This window comes from Heterocephalus glaber, unplaced genomic scaffold (assembly GCF_053883595.1).
Source record: "Heterocephalus glaber isolate CG9 unplaced genomic scaffold, H.glaber_assembly_v1.0 deba00001447, whole genome shotgun sequence".
NCBI classification, from domain to species: Eukaryota; Metazoa; Chordata; class Mammalia; order Rodentia; family Bathyergidae; genus Heterocephalus; species Heterocephalus glaber.
In genome coordinates this window covers 7432285-7454063 of record NW_028258299.1, presented here as the reverse complement: position 1 = coordinate 7454063, position 21779 = coordinate 7432285, and the positions used below count along the sequence as shown (strand labels likewise).

The 21779-nt window shown below is 47.2% G+C and overlaps 2 protein-coding genes across 9 annotated transcripts in view; one reads left to right on the top strand and one right to left on the bottom strand.

Moving 5' to 3' along the window:
• Positions 1-13991, bottom strand: part of Clcn6 (Cl-/H+ antiporter 6) — a 32341-nt gene extending 18350 nt beyond the window's left edge. For 2 of the 4 annotated variants that reach the window (XR_002389052.2, XM_004863562.4), the window contains exons 1-5: positions 13717-13884; positions 12466-12525; positions 5119-5184; positions 4736-4801; positions 2369-2435 (exon numbers count right to left, since the gene is read on the bottom strand). Coding sequence is in view for 3 of the 4 variants with exons in the window: in XM_004863562.4 (XP_004863619.1) it covers positions 2369-2435; positions 4736-4801; positions 5119-5184; positions 12466-12525; positions 13717-13803 (346 nt within the window). In the remaining variant the exon portion in view is untranslated. Of the gene's footprint in view, positions 1-2368; positions 2436-4735; positions 4802-5118; positions 5185-12465; positions 12526-13716 lie in introns of all 4 variants that reach the window. The other 2 variants (XM_087214645.1, XM_021243620.2) reach the window with 2 other exon arrangements.
• Positions 13992-14021: 30 nt separating this feature from the next.
• The window catches only part of Mthfr (methylenetetrahydrofolate reductase), a 17591-nt gene continuing 9833 nt past the window's right edge, over positions 14022-21779 (top strand). Inside the window, exons 1-5 of one of the 5 annotated variants that reach the window (XM_087214647.1) lie at positions 14022-14178; positions 14543-17266; positions 17502-17726; positions 20031-20269; positions 20858-20968. In XM_087214647.1, the coding sequence (XP_087070773.1) occupies positions 17181-17266; positions 17502-17726; positions 20031-20269; positions 20858-20968 (661 nt within the window). In that variant the 5' untranslated portion in view covers positions 14022-14178; positions 14543-17180. Of the gene's footprint in view, positions 14179-14542; positions 17291-17501; positions 17727-20030; positions 20270-20857; positions 20969-21779 lie in introns of those variants that run through there. The other 4 variants (XM_087214646.1, XM_004863565.4, XM_004863566.4 and 1 more) reach the window with 4 other exon arrangements.

The following is a 21779-nucleotide window of genomic DNA, read 5'->3' as shown; positions in this document are numbered from 1 at the left end:
ACATGCCTGAAATCCTGGCTACATGGGAAGGGGACACAGGGGCAGAAGGTTCAAGGTCAGCCTGGGAAATGCATCAAGACTCCATCTCAAAAACAAACAAAAAAACCCCACCCTTTTTCTGTCCTTCTTCCTCTGGGAGAAACTACTAGGCTGAATTCCCTCCATATTTTCTTATCTCCACATTGTTCATACTACACTTTATGTACATTTCACAACTTTCTGCTTTTCTGTCTCAACGTATAAATTTCTGAGGATTAGCCACGCTGACGTACATAGCTCCAGTTCATACATCTTCTGTGTAAAATTATACTGGATGACGTGCGTTAATTTTTCCATTCTCCTGTAACCAGCACTGCACAGCAGAACTTTTAAAGTTATATATTTTTTTCCTTTAGTGACATGTGGCTTCCAAACTTCCTCAGGTACAGGCCTCTCTGCAGCCCAGAGGAAAAGACAGAATAGGGAGAAAGCAGCACCAGAAGGTCAAGACCAGCTTAGCTTCCTGAGACAAGGGAGCAAGAGGTGCAACTGCAGGGACGGAACTGGCCACCCACGTCTACTGCGGCCTGCGCTCCTGAGCTGTCTTCTGCGGTAAACGACCACAACACACCTGGACACCAGGCGATAGATGGTGACTTGAGGCAAATCGGCCCCTCCATCTCTTCAGAGCTGGCTCTGAATAAACCCTGTGTCCATTTTACTGAAATGAACGGTCCCTTTTGACCTGGTCAGTGAATCTGCGTGTGGGATCCTGAGTGGGCAGTAATGCCCCCAGCCAGTGCGTACAACTTCCTGCCGTCACAGAGGTGTGACAGACACCTCTGGACTCGTCCAAGGTCCCTGTCTGAGGGGAACTTGTGAGATAGGAATGGGCTCATTCTGATTTTTTCCCGTAGCTTACTAGCTTTGTTTTTCTCCTCTGAGAACCTGTTTACATTCCTGCCCATTTTTCTCTCTTTTTTTTATTTTTTTGGTACCAGGGATCGAACTCCGGTCCTTGCACTTGCGCAGCAGGTGGCAAAACCACTGAGCTAAATCCCCGGCCCTTCCTGCCCATTTTTCTATTGGACTGTTGGGATTTTTTTCTTTCTATATTTTGGAAACTAATTGAGAACTTGCTTTTTACTTTATCTATGGTGTTTTACTGTTTGAGGTTTTTAAAATTTCCTTTATCAATGGAACATTTACCTTGATGTGGTCAAGTTTATTGGTCTTTCCCCTTACTGTCTGTGCCTTCTAGGGTTTTAAGAAACTATTCCCAGGCCGGGGATTTAGCTCAGTGGTTCTGCCGCCTGCCTTGCAAGCACAAGAACCCAAATTTGATCCCTGATACCAAAAAAAAAAAAAAAGAAAGAAACTATTCCCTACATCTGATATCATCTAGTCTCTTAAAACTTTGTCCTGCTTATTTATAGCTTCAATCCATCTGGAATTTAGCTTATTTATAGTACGAATAGGAATCTATTTCTGCATATGGATAACCGATGTCCTAGAATCTTTTATTAAATAACCCATCTGTTCTTTGGGGATTACTAACACTGTCCTTTATCAAACTCCCTAGGCAGAATGAATTTCTAATTCCCTATTATCTTCTCATTGGTTTAACTGGATATTTCTATACCAATATGAAACTCTTTAAATTACTGTCTCTTAAATTTAGCTGGGTGTAGTGGCACACACCTATAATCCCAGCACTCACAAGGCTGAGGCAGGAGGATCACTCAGAGTTTGAGGCCAGCCTGAGCTACATAGTTCAAGGCCAGCATGAACTACAATAGTGAGACCCTGTCTTAAAACAAACAAATGAACAAGTCTTGACATCTAGGAAAGCAAATCCATTTGCTTGTTGTTCAAAACTGCCTCAACTGTTTTTGGCCCTTTGCTCTTCTGTACAAATTTAGAGGAATTTTTTGTCTCCATAATAAGTGCTATTGGAGTTTTGATTAAAACACTGAATTTACAGACTGTGCGAAAAGGCAGCTTTGTGACATTGCATCTTACCAAACACAAACATGAGTCTGTCCACTGACTCATGCTTTGTAATCTCTGTAATCTTTGATGATAATTAACCCTGAAGCTGAATGGCTAATAAGTAACCCTTCAAATATCACGTTCTAGGGCTGGGGATTTAGCTCAGTGGTTTCACTGCCTGCTGTGCAAGCACAAGGACCTGAGTTCGTCCCCAGTACCAAAAAAAAAAAAAGAAAAGAAAACAAATATCACGTTCAAGGTCCCGAGTTCGATCCCTGTACCAAAAAAAAAAAAAATCACGTTCAGTGCTAAACCCACTTCTGGACAAGAAAGAATACCAGAGATATCAGAGAGAGACCTCAGAAGTCTAGGCACCATGGAGCCATGAAAAGGATACATGTTTGAACCACTCCAAACTTGAGTTGGGTGAAGAGGCGTACAAAAAAGTCCACGAAGAGTCCCACCTGTGAAGAGCAAGAAAGACGCCACACAGCCCCATTCTGAAGCACACAACTGCTTCTCTCCGAAGCATCACCTCTTCCACGCATTGATGGCAGCTACTTGAGTTACCAACCAGCAACTTGTGAATACATCTTAGCCTGCCAGTCACTGGCTTTCAAGAAGATCTCTATGCCTCGCTGGGCCTTCACACAACAGAGGAAGGGGTACAGCGAAGTGGAGTGAAGCAGAGTAAAACAAGGGAAAAGGATACAGAAAGAGACAGAAGACCAAAGAAGAGACCATTGGCACGTTTAAAAACTAACAGTACTGGGGCCGGGGATTTAGCTCAGTGGTTCCATCGCCTGCCTCGAAAGTGCAAGGACCAGAGTTTGATCCCCAGTACCAAAAAAAAAAACAAAACAAAAAACTAACAATACTGAACTGTGTGGGGAAGCACTCCACTCTTGTGAAAAGACAAAAGGTTTCAAAAGGACAGTTAAAACATCTCCAGCCACTTTCAGCTGGATAAGCAGATAGCTTAGAACACTGCTTACAAAGCCAACATTTACTTAGGCACATGTGGTTTCTGCATGCTTGTTTTATAGAAGTCATCATTTTGACTCAGAACTATCCCATAGCCGGTGATTACCGGAATAGAGGAAACATCTTACATTTCACTCACATAAATGCTTAAGGGAGAACTAGGAAGCCCAATTTTATGGAGTCAGAATCAAAGGGTTCCTGCCTTTAACTCTGGCCTTCCCTCAAGCCCATGCCTGGAAGCTCACTGCCACTGCAGGAGTGGTGACAGATCAAAGGGTAAGTGGCTAGCGCTGCCTTATAAAGGAGGGGGCCTTTCTGCAGAGAAGTCACTACTGATGGTGATGGCAAGTTCAAAGGAGTCTGATGAACAGTAGCAGCAAGACTAACAATTACATAGGTGATAAATATGCTTATAAAGGGAAGTCTTCAATCAGAAACCTGTCTACTAAAACAGACACTCAGCTTTCAATAAAACAATTAGAGCAGCCCAGCCCCTCTCCCCATGGTGGCATCCTTCGGGACGTCAGCAGAGGGCCCTTCTAAAGGTCCTCCATCTTCCCTAGTAGATGTTCGTGTCAATTTACTAGAGTAAAAACCTGATGAGTGCCAAGAAAATAGAAACTGTGGGTGGCATTATTTTAAATACATCTTACACATCCCTGGTATATCATGAAATGTTAAGTAGGAGCCTGTGACCGACTCTAGAGAAAGGTGATAAACAGGCTACTCCTGTTTGTGTACCCCTTTCCAACACCGTGCTGATGGAAAATCAGATCTGGCTCTATCTTCTGGCTGGCTGCTGGCTTTTCTTTTTTCTTTTGGTTTTTTGAGACAGAGTCTCACCATGTAGTTCAACCTGACCTTAAACTCACTATGAAGCCCAGGCTGTCCCTGAACTCATGGCCAACCTCCTGCTTCAGGCTTCCAAGTGCTGGGATTGCAGGTGTGCACCACCATGCCTGGATGGCTGCTGGCTTTTCCAGCTTCTTTTGTTAGGTTTAACAATGCTAAGCCAGCGGTTGTGGCTGCAGAGCTTCTGCTACTATAATCTTGGACAATGTTTGTAATCTTTCCCTGTCTGGGAGCCACTGTGAACCCACAGAGCCCAGGCACCCTGCTCATTCAGGGACAACCTCCACCCACGACCACCAGCTCTATTGTGTAGACTCGGTCAGCATAGAGCAGGCAGCAGCCCAGGACAGCGAGACCTCAACGTCCACAGTGCCCACTGTGTCATCTCCCATGGCTATGTTGTCTAGATGGCTGAGGAGATTACGGGCTGACTCATAATCCTATTGTAAGACAGGTATTTGGCCAAACTTCTGAGTGCTTAAAGAACCCAGAGTTTTATGGTTTCAGTTTCATTTCATAATGCAAAAGCAAGGAAAGTATAAAAAACTGGGCTACAATTATTAATCAGAAAACGAAAAAGAAAGCTGGGCATGGTAGTGCACACCTATAATGCCAGGATTCTGGGAGGCTGAGGCAGGAGAAACACAAGTTCAAGCCTAGCCTGGGCAACTTACCAACTTAGTGAGACACTGTCTCAAAATAAATCTTAAAAGGGATGGGGATGTAGCTTAGTGTGAAGACCCTGGGTTCAATTCCCAGTACCGCAAAAACCAAAAAGGAAAGGAAAAAAACAGAAAACAGGCAATCTTGATTATAATGACAATTGTTACAGTGTTATAAATGCTGCGGTGACAAAGGACAAAGGTCATTCATTCGCCAGGACAGGGCTTTCCCTTGTGGCACCCCCCACACACATCCCACTGCTCACCAGTCCGGTGCAGACTCCAATGGCAAATACCACCATCCACTTCACCGCCTCGTACCTTCGCCCTTTCTGTTCACATGGAAAAGAGCAATTCCCACTGTTACAGGGCTGTGCTGGCAGTGGGGAAGCAACACGTCTTGGCCAAATTCCATGCGCACAGCCAGCATGGTGAGGAGGTCTCGTAGCTCAAGTGCTTCACGATACAAGAATGATGAATACTAACGAGCCAGGTGGCAGACTGGGTCTCTGGTTGGCAGGAGGAAGGGCCAGGGAATTACGTGCCAACGTCTCATAAAAGAGTAAAAAGACCCAAGGGTAAGGAGCTTTTAGAAGAGAAGCTGTCTGAAGACCTGCGAGAGCCTGAGAGATAAGAACTGTGAGCTCACCTTGTTATCCATGGTCTCCAACACCTCCAGGTAAGGGTCATTGATGCAGCGATCATAATCCAGGCTCTGAAAGAAGGACATGTGGGTGAAAAGGTCAATAGCCAGGCAGGAGAAGTACGGAAAGCCTAATAGGGACAAAGCTCCAGTGTCCTGCTACTCCACTCGAGGGTGGGCAGGGTGAGGCACCTGCAGCACCCAGAGGGGCTGGTCAGGAATGCAGATGCCCAGGGCCCTCGGCCTGCAGCGTCCACACTGCACTCCACAGGCAACTCGTGGGGATCAGGAAAGTGCCAGTAGCACTGCTTTGCGAGAATACTTCCTGCTCTAGGAAAAGCTTTACGTTACCTACTTTCAAAGGTTCTGTTTCTGCAAAATAAAGGCCTCCCGCCATCACCAGCCTTGCCCAACTTACTCCATGAGGTGGGAACAAAAGCTTCGGTAACCAGAATCAAGTTAACCAGAAAGACAATTCATAATTTTCTCTTTGTTTTTGTTTTTTGTTTTTCGGTACTGGGGATCGAACTCGTGATCTTGCGCTTGCGAGGCAGGTGGCAGAACCACTCAGCTAAATCCTCGGCCCTCATAATTATCTCTTAGAGGTGGACTCTATGAAAATGAGGTTAGTACCAGCCAGACCAATATGGAGACTATTTTTAAACTTAACTTCCAGTTTATGTTCGGAAGAGGCCCAGATTCTGGCAGTTCCTACAGCTTCTACGTCTAGAGCAGTGTCCCTTAAACTGTGCTTCACAGAACACAGATGCGCTTCAAACCATTTGCAGCTATGCCACAGACCCCTCGAGAACAACAGAGGAAATAATTTTATTTCTGTCTTGGAAGAGAAACAGCACAAGCTGGGTATGATGGCACAGGCCTGTAATCCTAGCACTCCAAGAGACTGAGGCAGGAGGATTGAAAGTTCGAGCCCAGCCTGGGCAACTTAACAATCTAGTGAGACCCCCATGTTGGAAAAAAAAGCCTGGGGATCTAGCTCAGTGTGAAGGCCCTTGGTTTAATCCCTATTTCCCAGTACCACAAAAAATAACACACACAAACACACACACACACACACACACACACACACACACTCCCCCCACATACATGCACCCAACACACAGAGAGAAACAGCAGACCCAGGAAGAGTAATCCCAGCTACTTGGGAGGCTGAGGCAGAAGGATCCCAAGTGCAAGCCCAGCCTGGGCAATTAGTGACGTAGCAAGACCCAGTCTTAAAATAAAAACTAAAAATAGGGTTTGGGATGTAGCTCAGTGCAAAGTATTGGTTCAATCTTCAGCACTGCAAATAAGTAAATAAATAAATAAGGCTGGAGACATACCTCAGTGGTCTAGGGGTTCTATTGAGAGAGAGAGAGAGAGAGAGAGAGAGAGAGAGACAGGTACAGTCTACCAACAAAGAAAATCTGAATCCACTCTTTCCCATAATTTGTTCCTATTGCCACGTCAGCTAATGAACAAGCTGGACATTGGCCTAGTGGCCAGAGTCCCAGGAGGCCATTTCCAGTCAGCTGAATATAGGTGGGCTGAGTGACAATTCGTCCCATCTATGTGACTGCCTGGAGGGAGTCCAGGTCCCTTCCTTAAGAGCCCTGGAGTAGCAACAGGTAACTGGTTAAATCAATTATCATATTACCAAAGATAAAAGATTATATAGCAATAAAACATGACAGTAAATCTATACAGACGGATATGGAAAATGTCCAAAACTTGTTTAGCAAAAAAGTGAGATACAATAAAAAGTAAAGTGAGTCACGCTGAATGTGATAGTGCACATTTATAATCCCAGCAATTTTGGAGCCTGAGGCAGGAGGGTTATAAATTCAAGCTCAGCCTTGGCAATTTACTAAGTTAGCAAGATCTTGTCTCAAAAATTTAAGAAAGGGCTGGGGAAAAAAAAAAGGGTTGGGATATAGCTCAATAGAAGGCCCTGAGTTCAATACTCAATACTGAAAAAAAAAGGACTTAAATGCATAGGATAATCTCATTTTGATGAAATGAAATTAGAATCTGTGTACCAGCATACATAACACACAAACATCGGTAAGGTGGTGTTACAGATGTTGACATTTGGGTGTTGTTTGAAAGTCTCATAGCACGTGTGGTATGCTTTTTGTATTTTAAAAGACTATCTTTTTTTTTTCTTTTCTAATTACAAAATAAAAAATATTACAGGCCATGGTGGCACATACTGTAATACCAGCTACTCAGGAGGCTGAGACAGGAGGACCCACAGTTCTAAGCCAGTTTGGCCAATTCAGCAGACTTTGTCTTTAAATAAAATTTAAAAGGCTGGGAACTGGGTGTGGTGGCATATGGCTGCAGTAATCCCAGCATTCTGGGAGGCTGAGGAAGGAGGACTGCAATTTTAAACCCAGTTTAAGCAATGAGCAACCTAGAAAGACCCTGTCTCAAAATTCAAAAAAAAAATAATAAAAAGAGCTAGTGATGTAGCTCAATGTGAAGGCCCTGGATTCAACTCCTGGTGCTATCAAAACAAAACAAGACAAAAGGTTAAGGATGGATTCAATGGGGAGCCCTTGGCTAACTTGCCTGAGGGACTGGATTCAATGGGGGTGGGGGGCAACCCCGTAGTGAGGAAAACATTCTTCCAGGGAAGTAGATTCATCAGTAAATGGTTAAACGCATCTATACAGATAAGTATATACACACACATATATAAATATATATGTATACATACCACCTAAAAACTAAAATCTAGCACCACCACATTCTAGGAACAAACAAAATGTGGAAAGATATGAACATCCTTCTGCGACAATGTGAAATACATATTTGGTCTCTGTCCCCTTACCGGTATCCAGCTCCTAAAACCCGAGAAATCTCCAGGGTGGGGATGTTTTTTGTACAATAATAAAAACCCTGGTGGCCAGCCACTGGTAGCTTCAGGATGGTGGCTGGTCACTGAAACCCGAGGCATGATTAGAGGCTGGAACCTTCGTTCCCAACCCCCAGCCTCTGGGGAAGAGAGGGGCTGAAGGTTAAGTCGATTGCCAGTGGCCACTGATGGAATCGATCAGGCCCATGTGCTGAAGCCTCCATAAAAACCAAGAGCACTGGGTTTGCAGAGCTTCCTGACTGCTGAACACATGGGGTGCTGGGGTGGCTCCCCCAAAGGCCTGGCTCTGCGCATCCTTTCCATCTGGCTGTCCTCTGTGTCCTTTATCACACTCTTTATTAATAAACTGGTAAACGTAAGTAAAGAATTTCCCTGAGCTTTGTGAGCAGCTCTAGCAAATTAAGCTCAGGAAATGGTGGTAGGAACCTGTCCCCTGAAGGGGGATATGAAGTGAGCGTGTCATGGTCCCTCACCTTCTGCCACCTCCAGGCAGAGTGTCGCAGGAGCCCTGCTGTACACATTTCTAAATGTCCGAAAAAGTCCAATCTACAGAGACAGAAAGATTAGCTGTTGCCTAGTGGAATGGGCTATGGTTGCTAATGAGAACAGGGTTTGTTTTTTTTTCCTGGAGTGATGAAAATGTCCTACAACTGTGGTGATCGCTGCACAATACTGTGCATTTTTTCTAAAAAAGGCCATTGAATTACTCATTTTAAATGGATGAATTGTTTAGTATGAGCATTATGGTTCAATTAAACTGCTAAAAAGGGCATTTAGAAAGAACTGCAACACAAACCGCAGACGCTTTGCTTTTTTAAAAAATAACTTAGGGGGCTGGGGATTTAGCTCAGTGGTTTCCTGCCTGCTGCGCAAGTGCAAGGACCCAAGGACCTGAGTTCGATCCCCGGTACCAAAAAAATAAATAAGTAAGTAACTTAGTTGAATTTGACACAGTAAAAAATGTATCAATACGATTTAGTAAGACCAGAGATTGTTCTTTTTCCTTTGCTATGACTAACTTCTTTTTATTTCTGCTATATATGTTGCTCTTTGGTTTGGGGGAACTAATACCTTTTTTAAAATAAAAATTGCAGGGGCTGGGGATTTAGCTCAGTGGTTTCGCTGCCTGCTGCACAAGCGCAAGGACCCGAGTTCAATCCCTGGTCCCCAAAAAAACCAAAAATAAAAATTGTATGTATCCCACAGGGCTGCTGCTTGTGGTCATGAGCTGAGTGGTACCTGGCCCTGTGGGCAAGTGGGAGCTGAAACAGCCCAAATCCACCAGGAAAGGACCTGAGTGTCCATGAAAAAGAACCTCTAGTGGGCTAGGAGCCAGCCATGTGGCTTTGGCCTTTGGGTCTTTTGCTCCCAGGGGACCCTTTCTCCAACTCGCCAGAGTCACACAGGCTGTGACCAGTGGAAAAACATTACTGATTCTCCAGCGCATTTAACAGATAGGCAGTTTTTATTCAAACCACTCATGAAAAAAGATGTCAAAGTGGGGAGTCTAACATCTCGTCACCACCCAATTTAGCAAGGAAGGGGTCAAGTATGTGCAATGAACTCCTGAAGCCGGAAGGAGGAGCAGACTTTAGAAAGACTTTCAGCAGAAGGGTTTTCTAGTTGATCCTTGAATAAAATCTCAGCAGCCTTGGTTGATTAAGTGCCCAACTGAATTTGCTCTAATTCAAAGCAAATGCTCTCAGGAAGCCCATAGGAGGAGATGGTTAATTGGGAAACATTAGTGATTCACAGGAAAGAACACTTGCCTGTAGAGTTTACATGAATATGTGTATCAGGTAAAGTCAAGTGCTTTACAAATATAAATACAATGCAGTAGAAGGAGCAAAGGAGTCTGGGTCAACAGAAAAGGCTGAGTGAGCCCCCTGGGTAGAAACCTCCACAAGGGCAGGACAGTTAGGCTTGAATACAGTGACTGAAACATTTAAGATGTATAAAAGAAATACACCAGGAGATATATGCTTTTTTTTTTTTTGGTACCGGAGATCGAACTTGGGTCCTTGTGCTTGCAGGGCAGGTGGTGGAACCACTGAGCTAAATCCCTGGCCGATATATGCTTTTTGAGTCATTAAAAGCAATTCCCATCAGAGTCATATATTAAACTGTACCATGGTGGTGCAACTGGCAAAATCCAGACAGTAGAATCATTTATTACAGAATCCTAATTATGTTGTCAAACAAATTACAAGAGGAAAAAAAAATGAAGGGAGAAACTATGGGTTAAAAGAGATTTGTAAAAGATAGGTCAAACAAATGCATTGTGAGGACCTTATTTGGAACCTGACACAGACAAATTTAAAATACATATGACTTTTAAAGAAAAGTGGAAAAAAAAAAGAAAAAGAAAATTGGGAAAATCTGCACATCTGGATATTTGATATCAAGGAACAATTCTTAGATGTAATAATGGTATGGTAATGCTAAAAAAAAAGTTCTTATCCTCTGGAGATGAACTTGAATTATTTATGGGTGAAATGATATCATGTATAGAATTTCCTTCAAAATACGGGAAGGGGACCGGGGACTTAGCTCAGTGGTTTTGGCTGCCTGCTGCGCAAGCACAAGGACCCAAGTTTGATCCCCGGTACCAAAAAAAACAAAACAAAACACAAAATACGGGAAGGGAGAAGTGGATGAGAGGATAACTAAAACAAGGTTGAGGATGAACTGAACAGACACTGAAACTGTTTATAAGAACGGGGAGTTAGGGGCCGGGGATTTAGCTCAGTGGTTTTGCCACCTGCTACACAAGTGCAAGGACCAGAGTTCAATCCCTGGTACCAAAAAAAAAAAAAAAAAAAGAACGGGGAGTTCAATATACTGTTCTGTCCATTATTTACATGTTTGATTACCCCAATTTTTTTTTCTTTTTCTTTTTTCTGGTACCAGAGATCAAACTCAGCACCTTGCACTTCTGAGGCAGGTACAACGCCACTGAGCTAAATCCTGGCCTCTACATGTTTGAAATTCTGCCTAATAAAAGTTGTTTTTTTTCAATTTCATGCTATACTGCAAATCCTAATGTTTACATTAAATTCTTCGCAAAAATAAGGTGAAAGATTTAAAAGAAAATCAGCCAAAAAAAAACTCAGCCAGAGATGTTACTGTCCTTTCACCATGGACCTTTACAATCTATATTTTTAAAAGGCATTAAAAAATACATATGGGGGCTGGGGATTTAGCTCGGTGGCTCCAGCGCCTGCCTCAAAAGCACAAGGTCCCAAGTTCGATCCCCAGTACCAAAAAAAAAAGAAAAAAATACATATGGCTAATTCCACTTCTCAAAATTAATCCTAAGGAAGCAGTTAAGAATGGACAAGAAGGGAATGATGTTCACCACTATGCAGTGCATTATAGAAACGCTGGAAAACCAAAGATAGATTAATTAGATAGACCATGGCACAATAAAATTTTATTTCCCTACTTAAGAAGATATTGCAGAAAAGTAGCAATAGAAAAGTTGTTGGGGGAGGGCAAATTAAAATAGTATATTTAGGGCCAGGGATTTAGCTGAGTGGTTTTGCTGCCTCCTGCACAAGCGCAAGGACCCGAGTTCAATCCCTGGTACCAATCAATCAATCAATCAATAAATAAATAAAATAGTATATTTAGTAGACTAGGTTCTTCTCTACTTTTTCTTTTTAAACAAGGTCTTGCTATGTAGTTCTATCTTCTCTACCTTCTTATAAATAGTTTAAGTATTACCTATAATCATGGCTTGCTTTTGTCATTCCAAACTTTATACAAAAAGTCATCATGAGGGCTGGGGATGTGGCTCAGTGACATAGCACCTGCCTGGCATGCAAGAGGTCCTGAGTTAAATCCCCAGTACCAAAAAAATTTAAAAGTCAGTTTCATACAGCAGCATTAGCCTTACTAAAAATACACACATAAGTGTAAGAGTATGGTAAGAGTCCCATACTTGCAACGGGAAACTACAATCAAGAACATTTCATAGAGAAGCTGCTCAGGTGGGAAATAATCATCTGAAAACCAAGGTCTCAGAAGAGGACCAAGGCCACCTTAATGAGTTAGAAGCACATGCCTGTTATAAGCATGTACTGCCTGGAGCCGGGGGTTTGGCTCAGTGGTTCCGCTGCCTGCCCTGCAAGCGCAGGGTCTTGAGTTCCATCCTTGGTACCAAAAAAAAAAAGGATATACTGCCTGTAGTTTTGACTCTGTAATTTGTAAAAGCAAAGAGATTAAGAGCAGACACATATTTTATCCAGGTGAAGATTACACAGATCTCTAAAAGCACAGACACCAGATCTTGCTCAGAGGTTAAAGTGAGAAAAGGGTTTGTTAAACAGCCCCATTCCCGGAGGATATCATCTCGTACCCACTCCATAGGATAGAAGGTCAAAGAGCATCTGGGGTTGGAATCACTGCTTCCCCCGAACACACCCACCACTCACTCACTGCTTACTCAAGACAACATCTTCAGAGCTCACCTCATAGTCTTTCCTTGGAAGGATCTCATCCTCCTCTTCCTGTGTTTCCCCAAGAATAGTCTAGAAAAACAGATTCACAGAAGGGAGACCTTTTTAGTGGTTAAGAGCAGGACAGCCACCCATGCTGGCACATGCCTGTAATGCCAGCACTCAGCAATCACAAGTTCAAGCCCAGCCCGGGCAACTTAGCCACTTAAGAAGACTCTGTCTCAAAATAAAAAATTAAAAAGGGCTGGGGACATAGCTCAATGAGAAGGATATGCTTCAATTCCCAGTATCTCTCTGTCACACACACACGATAGTGGAAAAAAGTACAAAATCAATTGCTAGCTTCCAAACCAGCTGGATCCTTTATCAAAGAGAAAGAACAAGACGTCAAAAAACCCTTTTGAGGGCCGGTGATTTAGCTCAGTGGTGCGACCGCCTGCCTCGTAAGCGGAAGGTCTCGAGTTCGATCCCCGGTACCAAAAAAACCCAACCAAACAAAAAAACCTTTTTGAGCTTGGATGGGGAGGCGTGTGGATGGGGCATTAATCCAGCTGAGCTCTTCATTTCTACTGATACATTCTCTAAATAAACACTCTCATCTCAGGACAACTCAGATATCCACCGCCAGCTTAAGGGGGAGAAATTTCAGGATCTATCTGACAATGAGCCAATCTGAAATAAGAAGAAACCTGTAAACTCTGGGGACACAGCAACTCAAGTTTTCCCAGGCTCGGCCGGGGATTTAGCTCAGTGGTTCCGCCGCCCGCCTTGCAAGTGCAAGGTCCCGAGCTCAATCCCCGGTACCAAAAAATAAAATAAATAAATAAATAAATAAGTTTTCCCAGGTTGCTTTGCAAGGGAAAGCCGGACTGTCAGTGACCCAGAAAGGGTGAGTGAAGGATGGAGTGAGAAGGGGCTGTAGAAACTAAGCCAACTGCACCATGAGCACAAGTCCTGTGAAAGGGCTCATTCTGAAAATGCGTGTCATTCAAAACTCCTTTCAAATGGAAATAAATTAAAATACGGAAGGGATTAATTGGAATTGGCCTGGATTCGCCCTCAGAGTCCAGGGATGGGTTATGAGCAAAGACCTCAAATTAAGGCACGTGAGGCAGGGCTGATGCTCTATTGCCCGACTGCGGTCCCCAAGCCCCACCCGCTGCCACCTGCGGGCCCAGCCCGCCTCGGCCCCACCCCCGGCAACGCCTCTCTCCGTCCCTTAGCAACCGCCCCCTCCCCAGCCCTACCCCGCCCGCTCCTTACCAGCTCTTCGGGGGTGCGAGTCTCACGCTCACCGCAGCAGCAACACCACCGGCAGCAGCAGCACAGAGACCCCCTGCAACCCGCCATCTTCCTCTTTTACTGCCACTCCAGACCCCTCTGCCTACCCCCTCCCAACCGGGATTCGCTCCTCACGTGACTGGCCCCGGGAGGGTCACGTGTCGCTCTCGAGCTTGGGGACGAAGACGGGGAGTGGCTGCAGACGGGTGGAGCGAGGGTCGCGTCACATGACGGGAAAGAGACAGCTTCTAATGAAACCTCTGGGGGCGGCCATGTTGGAGGCGGGACTTCCGGTCGCCAGCACGGGTGGCTCCGCCCTCTGATCCCACCTGCCTTGGCAACAGATTTGAGCGTCCTGCTCCGATCGCCTCCCCCTTTCCGCACTCATCTCCTTCGCGGGCACGCAGCTGCGGCGAGCGGGCATTCCGTCACCGCAACAGCACGGTGAGTGCCAGCGACGTCTAGGGCTGGCCGGGGAGGGAGGCCCCGGAGCCGGGAATCCTCTGCAAGGGGCGGAGACCTGCTTGCGGGTGGGGTGCGCCAGAGGCGGCCCCTATTTTCTAAGTGGGGGGGTCCCAGCGTCCTGCCCCCACCGGCCTGGACCCGCATATTCGCCCCCGCTGGTGACCTAGTCCTAGTGACCTGATTCCCTCCTTCAGGGTACCCGGGGCGCCCAGGCTCCTGGCCCTATCTTTTTTTCTTAGATACTGGCTTTGAAGCCAGGGGCACTCCACCACTGAACTACATCCCCAGCCCTTTTTTTTTTTCTGTCAAGACAAGAGTCTCACTGAATTAATAAATTACTCAGACTCGACTGGAACTTGCAACGCTCCCGCCTCAGCCAGAGTCCTACAAAAGAGGCCCTCGCCTTCTAAACTTGTGTCCCGTGAGCACCTGGAGAAGAATAGTATGCTGCTGGCACTGCTGACCCAGTGCCCATGGGTCCTACTGCACATTGACATCCACTTAGACCATTTTGGGCACAGTCTGAGTATGGCAGGGGGTTATTTGAGCACCTGGCCTGTCGGTGCTGAGTGTAGGTGTTTTGATTGTGCCAGGCACAGGGGATGCCATAGGCAGGATACCTAGTCCTGGCCTCAGGGAACTGAGGGAGACAGACTTATAACCCACAATTGTCACATGGAAAAACTGGCTGACTAGCTAGGGTCCTTGCTTTAGTGATAACGGAAAGTAAAACTGAGACAGCAATTTTCAGCCAAAAGGCTTTCATTTGAAAGTAAAAGAAACTGCAAAGGGAATTTGCTTAACAAAGGAAAGTGAAAGAAAATAGAGAAAAGACTTCAGTTTAAGCATCAGAAAGTGGCCCAGGTCTGCTGTAGAGATCTAACTAACTCTTTAAGAAAAGAATGGGGGAGTTCAATCCCCAGCACCGCCCCCCCCAAAAAAGAAAAGAATGGGGACCATTTTTATGGGGCAGGAGCTGGGATCTCACTATCTCACTCCTGGTTTCTTAGCTCTGAAAACCCTGGCTTGAGAGGAAGTTTCAGTGCCTGTGACAGGATGATTCTTGCGGGGTTGGGGGCAGCCCCCTGTCCTGGCATGGAGTGATTGCTCCTGCTTGGGTGGAGGGTGACTTCATCATGGGTGGTCCATGAGGCCCCCCATTTCCTGGAATCCAAGATGATTGCGGGTTTAGGACAGTGTCTGGAAACTGCTAGGCATTGCTGTAATTGGATGTCCTCACAAATCCTGGAAATTACTTTTATCTTGATGTCCTCAGTCTTGAAGAGAGGCTAGATAAATTTAGAGCCAATAAACCTGTATTGCAGACATTCCTGAAGTAAGTAGCAGCTCTGCTGTGAGCAGATATTTGACCCAAAGTTTTTAGGTAATAAAGGAGATGAAAAAAAATAAAAAATGAAGGCAAAGATGTCGAGCTGCATCCGGCTTTTAGTTACCCACTGGGCATCTGCAGGTCCAGCCTCTGGGACCCCGTTACACAGTTACAACCCTGGGTGCCATGGGAGCCCAGCTTAAAATGGATAAATGGTGTTGTTGGAAAGAGGGTATGACATGGCGCGTGCCTGGCACACACTTGGGAAACAGTGACTCTTTCAAGAGAAGACAGTTTGCAAGTGGTACAGCCTCCTCGTCTTCCAGGTTTTGTTCCAGCAGGCAGTTAATTAATGAGGCACTCCCTTGAAGGCAGGAAGAAGGCCAGCTGGCTGCTCTGCCATTCCCCTTTCTCACCCCTCCCTGGGAATCTGGAGTGTGTTAGTCCACTTGTGGTCCCTGGACGAAATACCCGACACCCACAACTTAAAGGAGGACTGTTTAACTTGCCATGGTTTCAGGGGATCCAATGTGTAGCTGGCCGGTTCTGAGGCAGAAACATGGAGGAGGGGCGTGGTGGTGCAAGGTGCTCACTTCATGGTGGTTGAGAAGCAGAGCAGGGGAACAGTGGCAGCCAGAGTGTTTTTGCCATACTGGGAATAGAATCCAGGGCGTGGTGTGTGCTAGGCAAACACTATACCGATGAGCTATACTGCCGGTCAGAACAAAGCCGGGGAGAAAGCACTGGCCCACGGCTGCTTAGTCTGCAGTCATTGCCTTGACTTCAGGTGCACCCAAGTGTACTCTGCACTTGCGTGTTTCGGGGGAGAGGGGGCAGTAGGTCCCATGATTCTCTAGGGCCTAAACTGCTAAACTGTACCCACTTAGGCACAGATGTTCCCTGGAGGAATGGGCCTGACCCGTCCTTCTGTTGATCCACGCACTGATTTTCACTACTGGGTTTGCCATGCTGAGCAAGGGTAGCGTTTTAAGATTTTTTTTTTTTTTTTGGTACTGGGGATCGAACTCAGGGTAGTGTCATAAGTGTTTATCTTACTTTCCCCCCCAAACTGCCATACAGCACTGTGCCCTTCTTCCTGTATGGTGGCTCTGCAGCTGCTCTGACCACTTCAGTGGTATTTGGAAGAACCATCTGCGGCACTGGCCCAGATGGAACAGCTTTTGTTCCCTTCGACATAAATTTGTGCCCTTACCGAATTTGATCTGCTGCTTTTGGAGCAAAGCCAGCATCGCACTCTAACCCACACCACAGTGGTTTTCTTGGAGCAGCATGAACTCTGGCTGCCTGGAAATCCGGCTGCCTGGCTAAGCTCTCACCCCTTCCGCCCTGCACACACACTGTAACAGGAGATGTTCCAGGCCGGGCCAGCCAGAGAGAGCCCTTCCTTCTTTGGGAGGCACTCAGTGACCCCAAATGTCTGTTGACTGCAGCTCCAGCCCCACGTCCCTCCTTCCAGCGCCTTCTCCACCCACGCCCTCCCTCTTTGATCCTGGAGCCTTTGCCTCCGCCCGCCCCCTCCGCAGGCCTCAGCCCTGCTCTTCCTTTGTCACAGCTCCGCCCAGCTGGGCACACCCGCTAAGGAAGGTTCCTCTGTTCCCTCCCCACTCACTCTGGGTCTAAGCTGGCCGAGATGGACCATGGAAAACCCAGGGTCCCTGCAGCTGGACCCCGCTGCCCTTCCCTAGGAATGTGGGCCTCCAAGGCAGGCATCTCGAGGTACTCTGTGCCACCCCCCATCAGGTAGCTGTCACCGAGGACCCGTGGGCTGAAGGAGCATGTTTCCGAGCCGGGTGGGGGCCGTCAGCAGCAAAGGGCCCTACTGTGGAGCTGGAGCCGCCAGGCAGGGACAGCGTCAGTCTCCCTGCTGCCTAGAAATGCCGAGTCCCTCGCTTGGAACTGCTGCTCGGGCTCCGCTGCCCGCCCTCTGATGCCCCTGCCCCACCCCGTGCAGCAGGACCTGGACCATGGTGAACGAGGCTCGAGGGAGTGGCGGTAGCAGCAGTGGCAGCGAGGGCTCTAAGGACAGTTCGAGGTGTTCCACCCCTGGCCTGGACCCCGAGCGTCACGAGAGACTCCGGGAGAAGATGAGGCGGAGGATGGAATCTGGGGACAAATGGTTCTCCCTGGAATTCTTCCCTCCCCGGACTTCGGAGGGAGCCGCCAACCTCATCTCCATGTGAGCTGGTGAAAGGATGAGGGGTTGGGGGAGGGGTGAACTATCAGCCCTGCGCCCCAGCTGCTCTTTGACCGGGCAGGAAAAGGCGCCTGCGGGGAGCCAGAAGGAGCTGAGAGGTCATCTGATCGGCATCTTCTCAGTTGTCCCTAAAAGTCCCTCCTCTCCATCAGATACGGGGTTTTTGTCGTTGTTGTTTTTGGCAGTGCCTTGTTTTTTGGGGTTTTTTTCAGTGTATATTTTTATTAGTACGTGTTTGCAGTACATAGTGATCACATTCCTTTTGTGGAGTTAGTACACATGGATAACACATCTTAGTTCTTTTTTCACACCCCCTTCATTTGTAGCTCCTCTTCCCCTGCCCCACCTCCCTCCACTTCTGGCTCCCCTTTGCATTTGCAAAAGATCTATCTCCCTGTTTCCTGTTACCTATCCTTTATTTTGCTCTTTATTTATATTTGGGGTTTCTCATAGAAACCATGCAATATTTAAGCTTGTGTGTCTGATTTATTTGACTTAGTATTATGATCTCAAGATGCATCCATTTTCTTCATTCATCTGTTGTTGGGCATACAGGCTGATTCTAGTCCTTACCTATAATGAATTATGCTGGTGTGAACATGTGTAAGCATGTATCCCTGTGCTATGATTTCTTTAACTCTTTCAGAAAGATAAATAGAAAGGGAACAGCTGGGTCAAATGGAATTTTTAGTTTTCATTTTGTTTCAGTTTTTTGAGTCAGGATGTCACTATGTAGTGTAGGCTGGCCTCAAATTCATGTCAATCCTCCTGCCTCAGCCTCCTGAGTGCTGGGATTACAAGCATGCGCCACCATACCGGCTAGTTTTACTTTTTTGAGGAATGTCTATACTGACTTCCATAAGGGTTGTACATTCCCTCCAGCAATGTAGAAGGGTTCCTTTTTCTCCTGTAGCCTAGTTAGCATTTGTTATTACTTATTTCTGATGATAGCTATTTTTTTGCATCAGATATCTCTATCTTTAGACACACTTAAATGGGATAAAAATGTTGATTCTCTCAGACTGCGTTCTTTGGCAGAATTGGGGCCAGATCATGTGTGGTTTAGGAAATCACAAAGAGCAACTCAGAGAAAGTTTGCAGCAAGTTTGTAATTTGGATTATGCCTCTTGAAATCTGTAAATGCCAAATGAATTACATTAGCACTTTATGAATTTCAGTTCCTTCTTTAAAAAAATTATGCCTTTTACCATTTGTGCTTCTCATGTGTTGCTCCCACGGTTCTGAAATTTAAAGGTGTAAGGACATTTAATACAGCAGTATATGCACTCCTGTAATCTCAGCTACAGAACACTTATAACTTGTAACAAGTGCTGGTGCAAATACAGACTTGCTTTCTTTTTTTTCTTTCCCTTTTTTTTTCCCTGCAGTACTAAGACTTGAACTCAATGCCTGTTTGTTTGTTTGTTTTGAGCTCGATGCCTTTGCACTGCACTACACTTCCAGCCCCCCCCTCTTTTTATTTTTTATTTTGAGACAAGGTCTTTCTCAGTCCATAAGTTGCCCAGGCTGAAACTTGTGATCCTCAGCCTCCCGCAGTGCTGGGGTCCCGGCCATGCACCACTACCCCTGGTTTTGGTACAGGCTCTTGACCTCGTTCCAGAACCTGGGTCTCTGAGCTGCTATGCTGGGACCAGGGTGGCAACACAAAACAGACTTGTGTCTGTGGACTCTCTCATTTCCTGTCCGTGGAGGGAGGCTCTGCCTCCACTGAGGACCGCCTTCCCCGACTCTCAGTCATGGAAATGGCTCAACTTCCTCAAGATTATCAGCATGCAAACAGTGAGGAGTGTGTGGCGCTGCTCACAAAGAATGGTGGCGAGGCTGTTACACGTGATCTCTGTAATCATAGTAATAGTGGCTCACACTTGCCGAACACTCACTGTGTGTACCCCAGGCTCTAAGCACTGTGCAGCCATCTGCCTTTGCTTTTGTTTGGTTTTGGTTTTGGTTTTTTGAGATATGTAGTTCAGGCTGGCTTCTAACTTAGTGGCAGTCCTCCTGCCTCAGCCTCGCTAGTGCTGAGATTACAGGTATGCACCACCATGCCCACCTTGCCACATTTTATAAATACTGAAACTGAGGCTCAGAGAGATTTAGGTAGTGTGCTCAGCAGCACAGAGGTAATAAGTAGCCAAGCTGGGAGACGAACACAGGTTGCTCTGCCTCCAGCCTGCACCTGTGCGCTCCAGCTCCTAGGCCCCATGAGCAGGTTGTGGGGAGGGTGCTGTCCCCGGGAGCCTCTTTTCAGAGAGAAATCCCCTCCAGGTTTGACCAGATGGCAGCAGGTGGCCCCCTCTTCATAGATGTGACCTGGCACCCAGCGGGGGACCCTGGCTCGGATAAGGAAACGTCCTCCATGATGATCGCCAGCACGGCTGTGAATTACTGTGGCCTGGAAACCATGCTGCACATGACGTGCTGCCAGCAGAGCCCGGAGGCGATCACAGGCCACCTGTACAAAGCCAAGCAGCTGGGCATCAAGAGCATCTTGGCGCTGCGGGGAGGTGTGGAGCCAGCATCACCCTCCTCCCGGGGTTCTTCTTTCCCAAGGCCTCTCCTGTGTCTGGAACAGGGCCCCCCAAATGGCCGTGCTCAGTCAGGGTGCCCTCCTGCCTGCAGATCAGCGGGCACTGTGGGCAGAGTCCACCATGGACACTGCCTCCACCACCTCTAGACCTGGATGTAGGCCATGCTGAGGTGTGGCCAGGGCCTAATAGCCCCATGGCCTGCCTCCATGTGGTCACGGAGTATAGCCCTGGCATTCAGCCAGGAGTCTCTTTGGTGCCTGCTGTCACGGGGCCACTGGGAGTGGGTGGAAGAAACCTAATGGGTAGGAGGGAGTGTATGCCCTCGTGCGCCCACCATGGGGCTACTTCTCGATTGAGATGAGTAGGAAGTTCTCACAGGAGGCAGGAGCTGCAGGACAGCAGGGAGGGTGGCAGGGCCAGGTGAGGGATCTTGCCAACTGGGAAGCAACGAAGAGGAGATCCTTACAGTGAAGCTTGGCCCCAGGTGCAGGGGTGGACAGAGGGGGCAAAGAGCTTCTCTAGGGGTCGGGCAAGACTCAGTTGTGACCTCTAGGAACCCTATAGACCCCATAGGTGACCAGTGGGAAGCAGAAGAAGGAGGCTTTGACCATGCCACAGACCTAGTGAAGCACATCCGAAGCGAGTTTGGTGACTACTTTGACATCTGTGTGGCAGGTGAGTGGGTGCAGATGGGCAGGGGAGAGGAGAAGCTGGGGGAGCTGGTTCAGGCCAAGACGTGGCGATTAGGTGCGCCCGTGGGCCTGAGCCCTTGCCAGACGAGGGCATGCACCTGAGCTACAGGGGCTTCGCGCACTGTTCTTGTCCTCATCCTGTGCCCCACCAGCCCTAAAGCTTTTGTTCCTCTGCCCTGAGTGCTCCCAGCCCTCCTGCCCTCTCTCCGGCAGAAAGGAAGTTTATTAAGAGGACTCGAGGGAGTCCCAGAAGCCAAGGTCAGGAAATAGCGTCAGCCCCCACTGCAGTGGCACTGGAACCATTCAGGAAGTGAGGCCCTTCCCATTCTGTCAGTATCTGCAGCATCCCCATCTCTGCTCCCCCTGCAGTCTGCTCCCTGCTCCTTCCAGAAGACCCGATGGTCACGCATTTCTGTGCACATGACTGTGACCTGTTCTGAATGTACACGGTGTCGGTCCCAGCCAGTAGCCAGAACAAGTGACAGCTCTCGGTGTCAGTTCCAGACTCCCAGGCTGGCTCAGCTGTAGCTCCTTCCACTGCAGCCAGGAGGGCAGGCTCACCAGCAGAAATGGGGTGGCACCTCCACCTGTTCCAGTCGTCCTCACTCCTTCCTGACCCGATGCAGGCAGCTAGATGGGGTCTGCACATGGCACTAGTGGGGGGCATTAGTGGTTTTAGGCTTTGCTGTGCATGATAAGATCAGCGGATTAAAAAGTACCACACTGGGGCCGGGGATTTAGCTCAGTGGTTCCAGCACCTGCCTTGCAAGCGCAAGGTCCTGAGTTCAATCCCC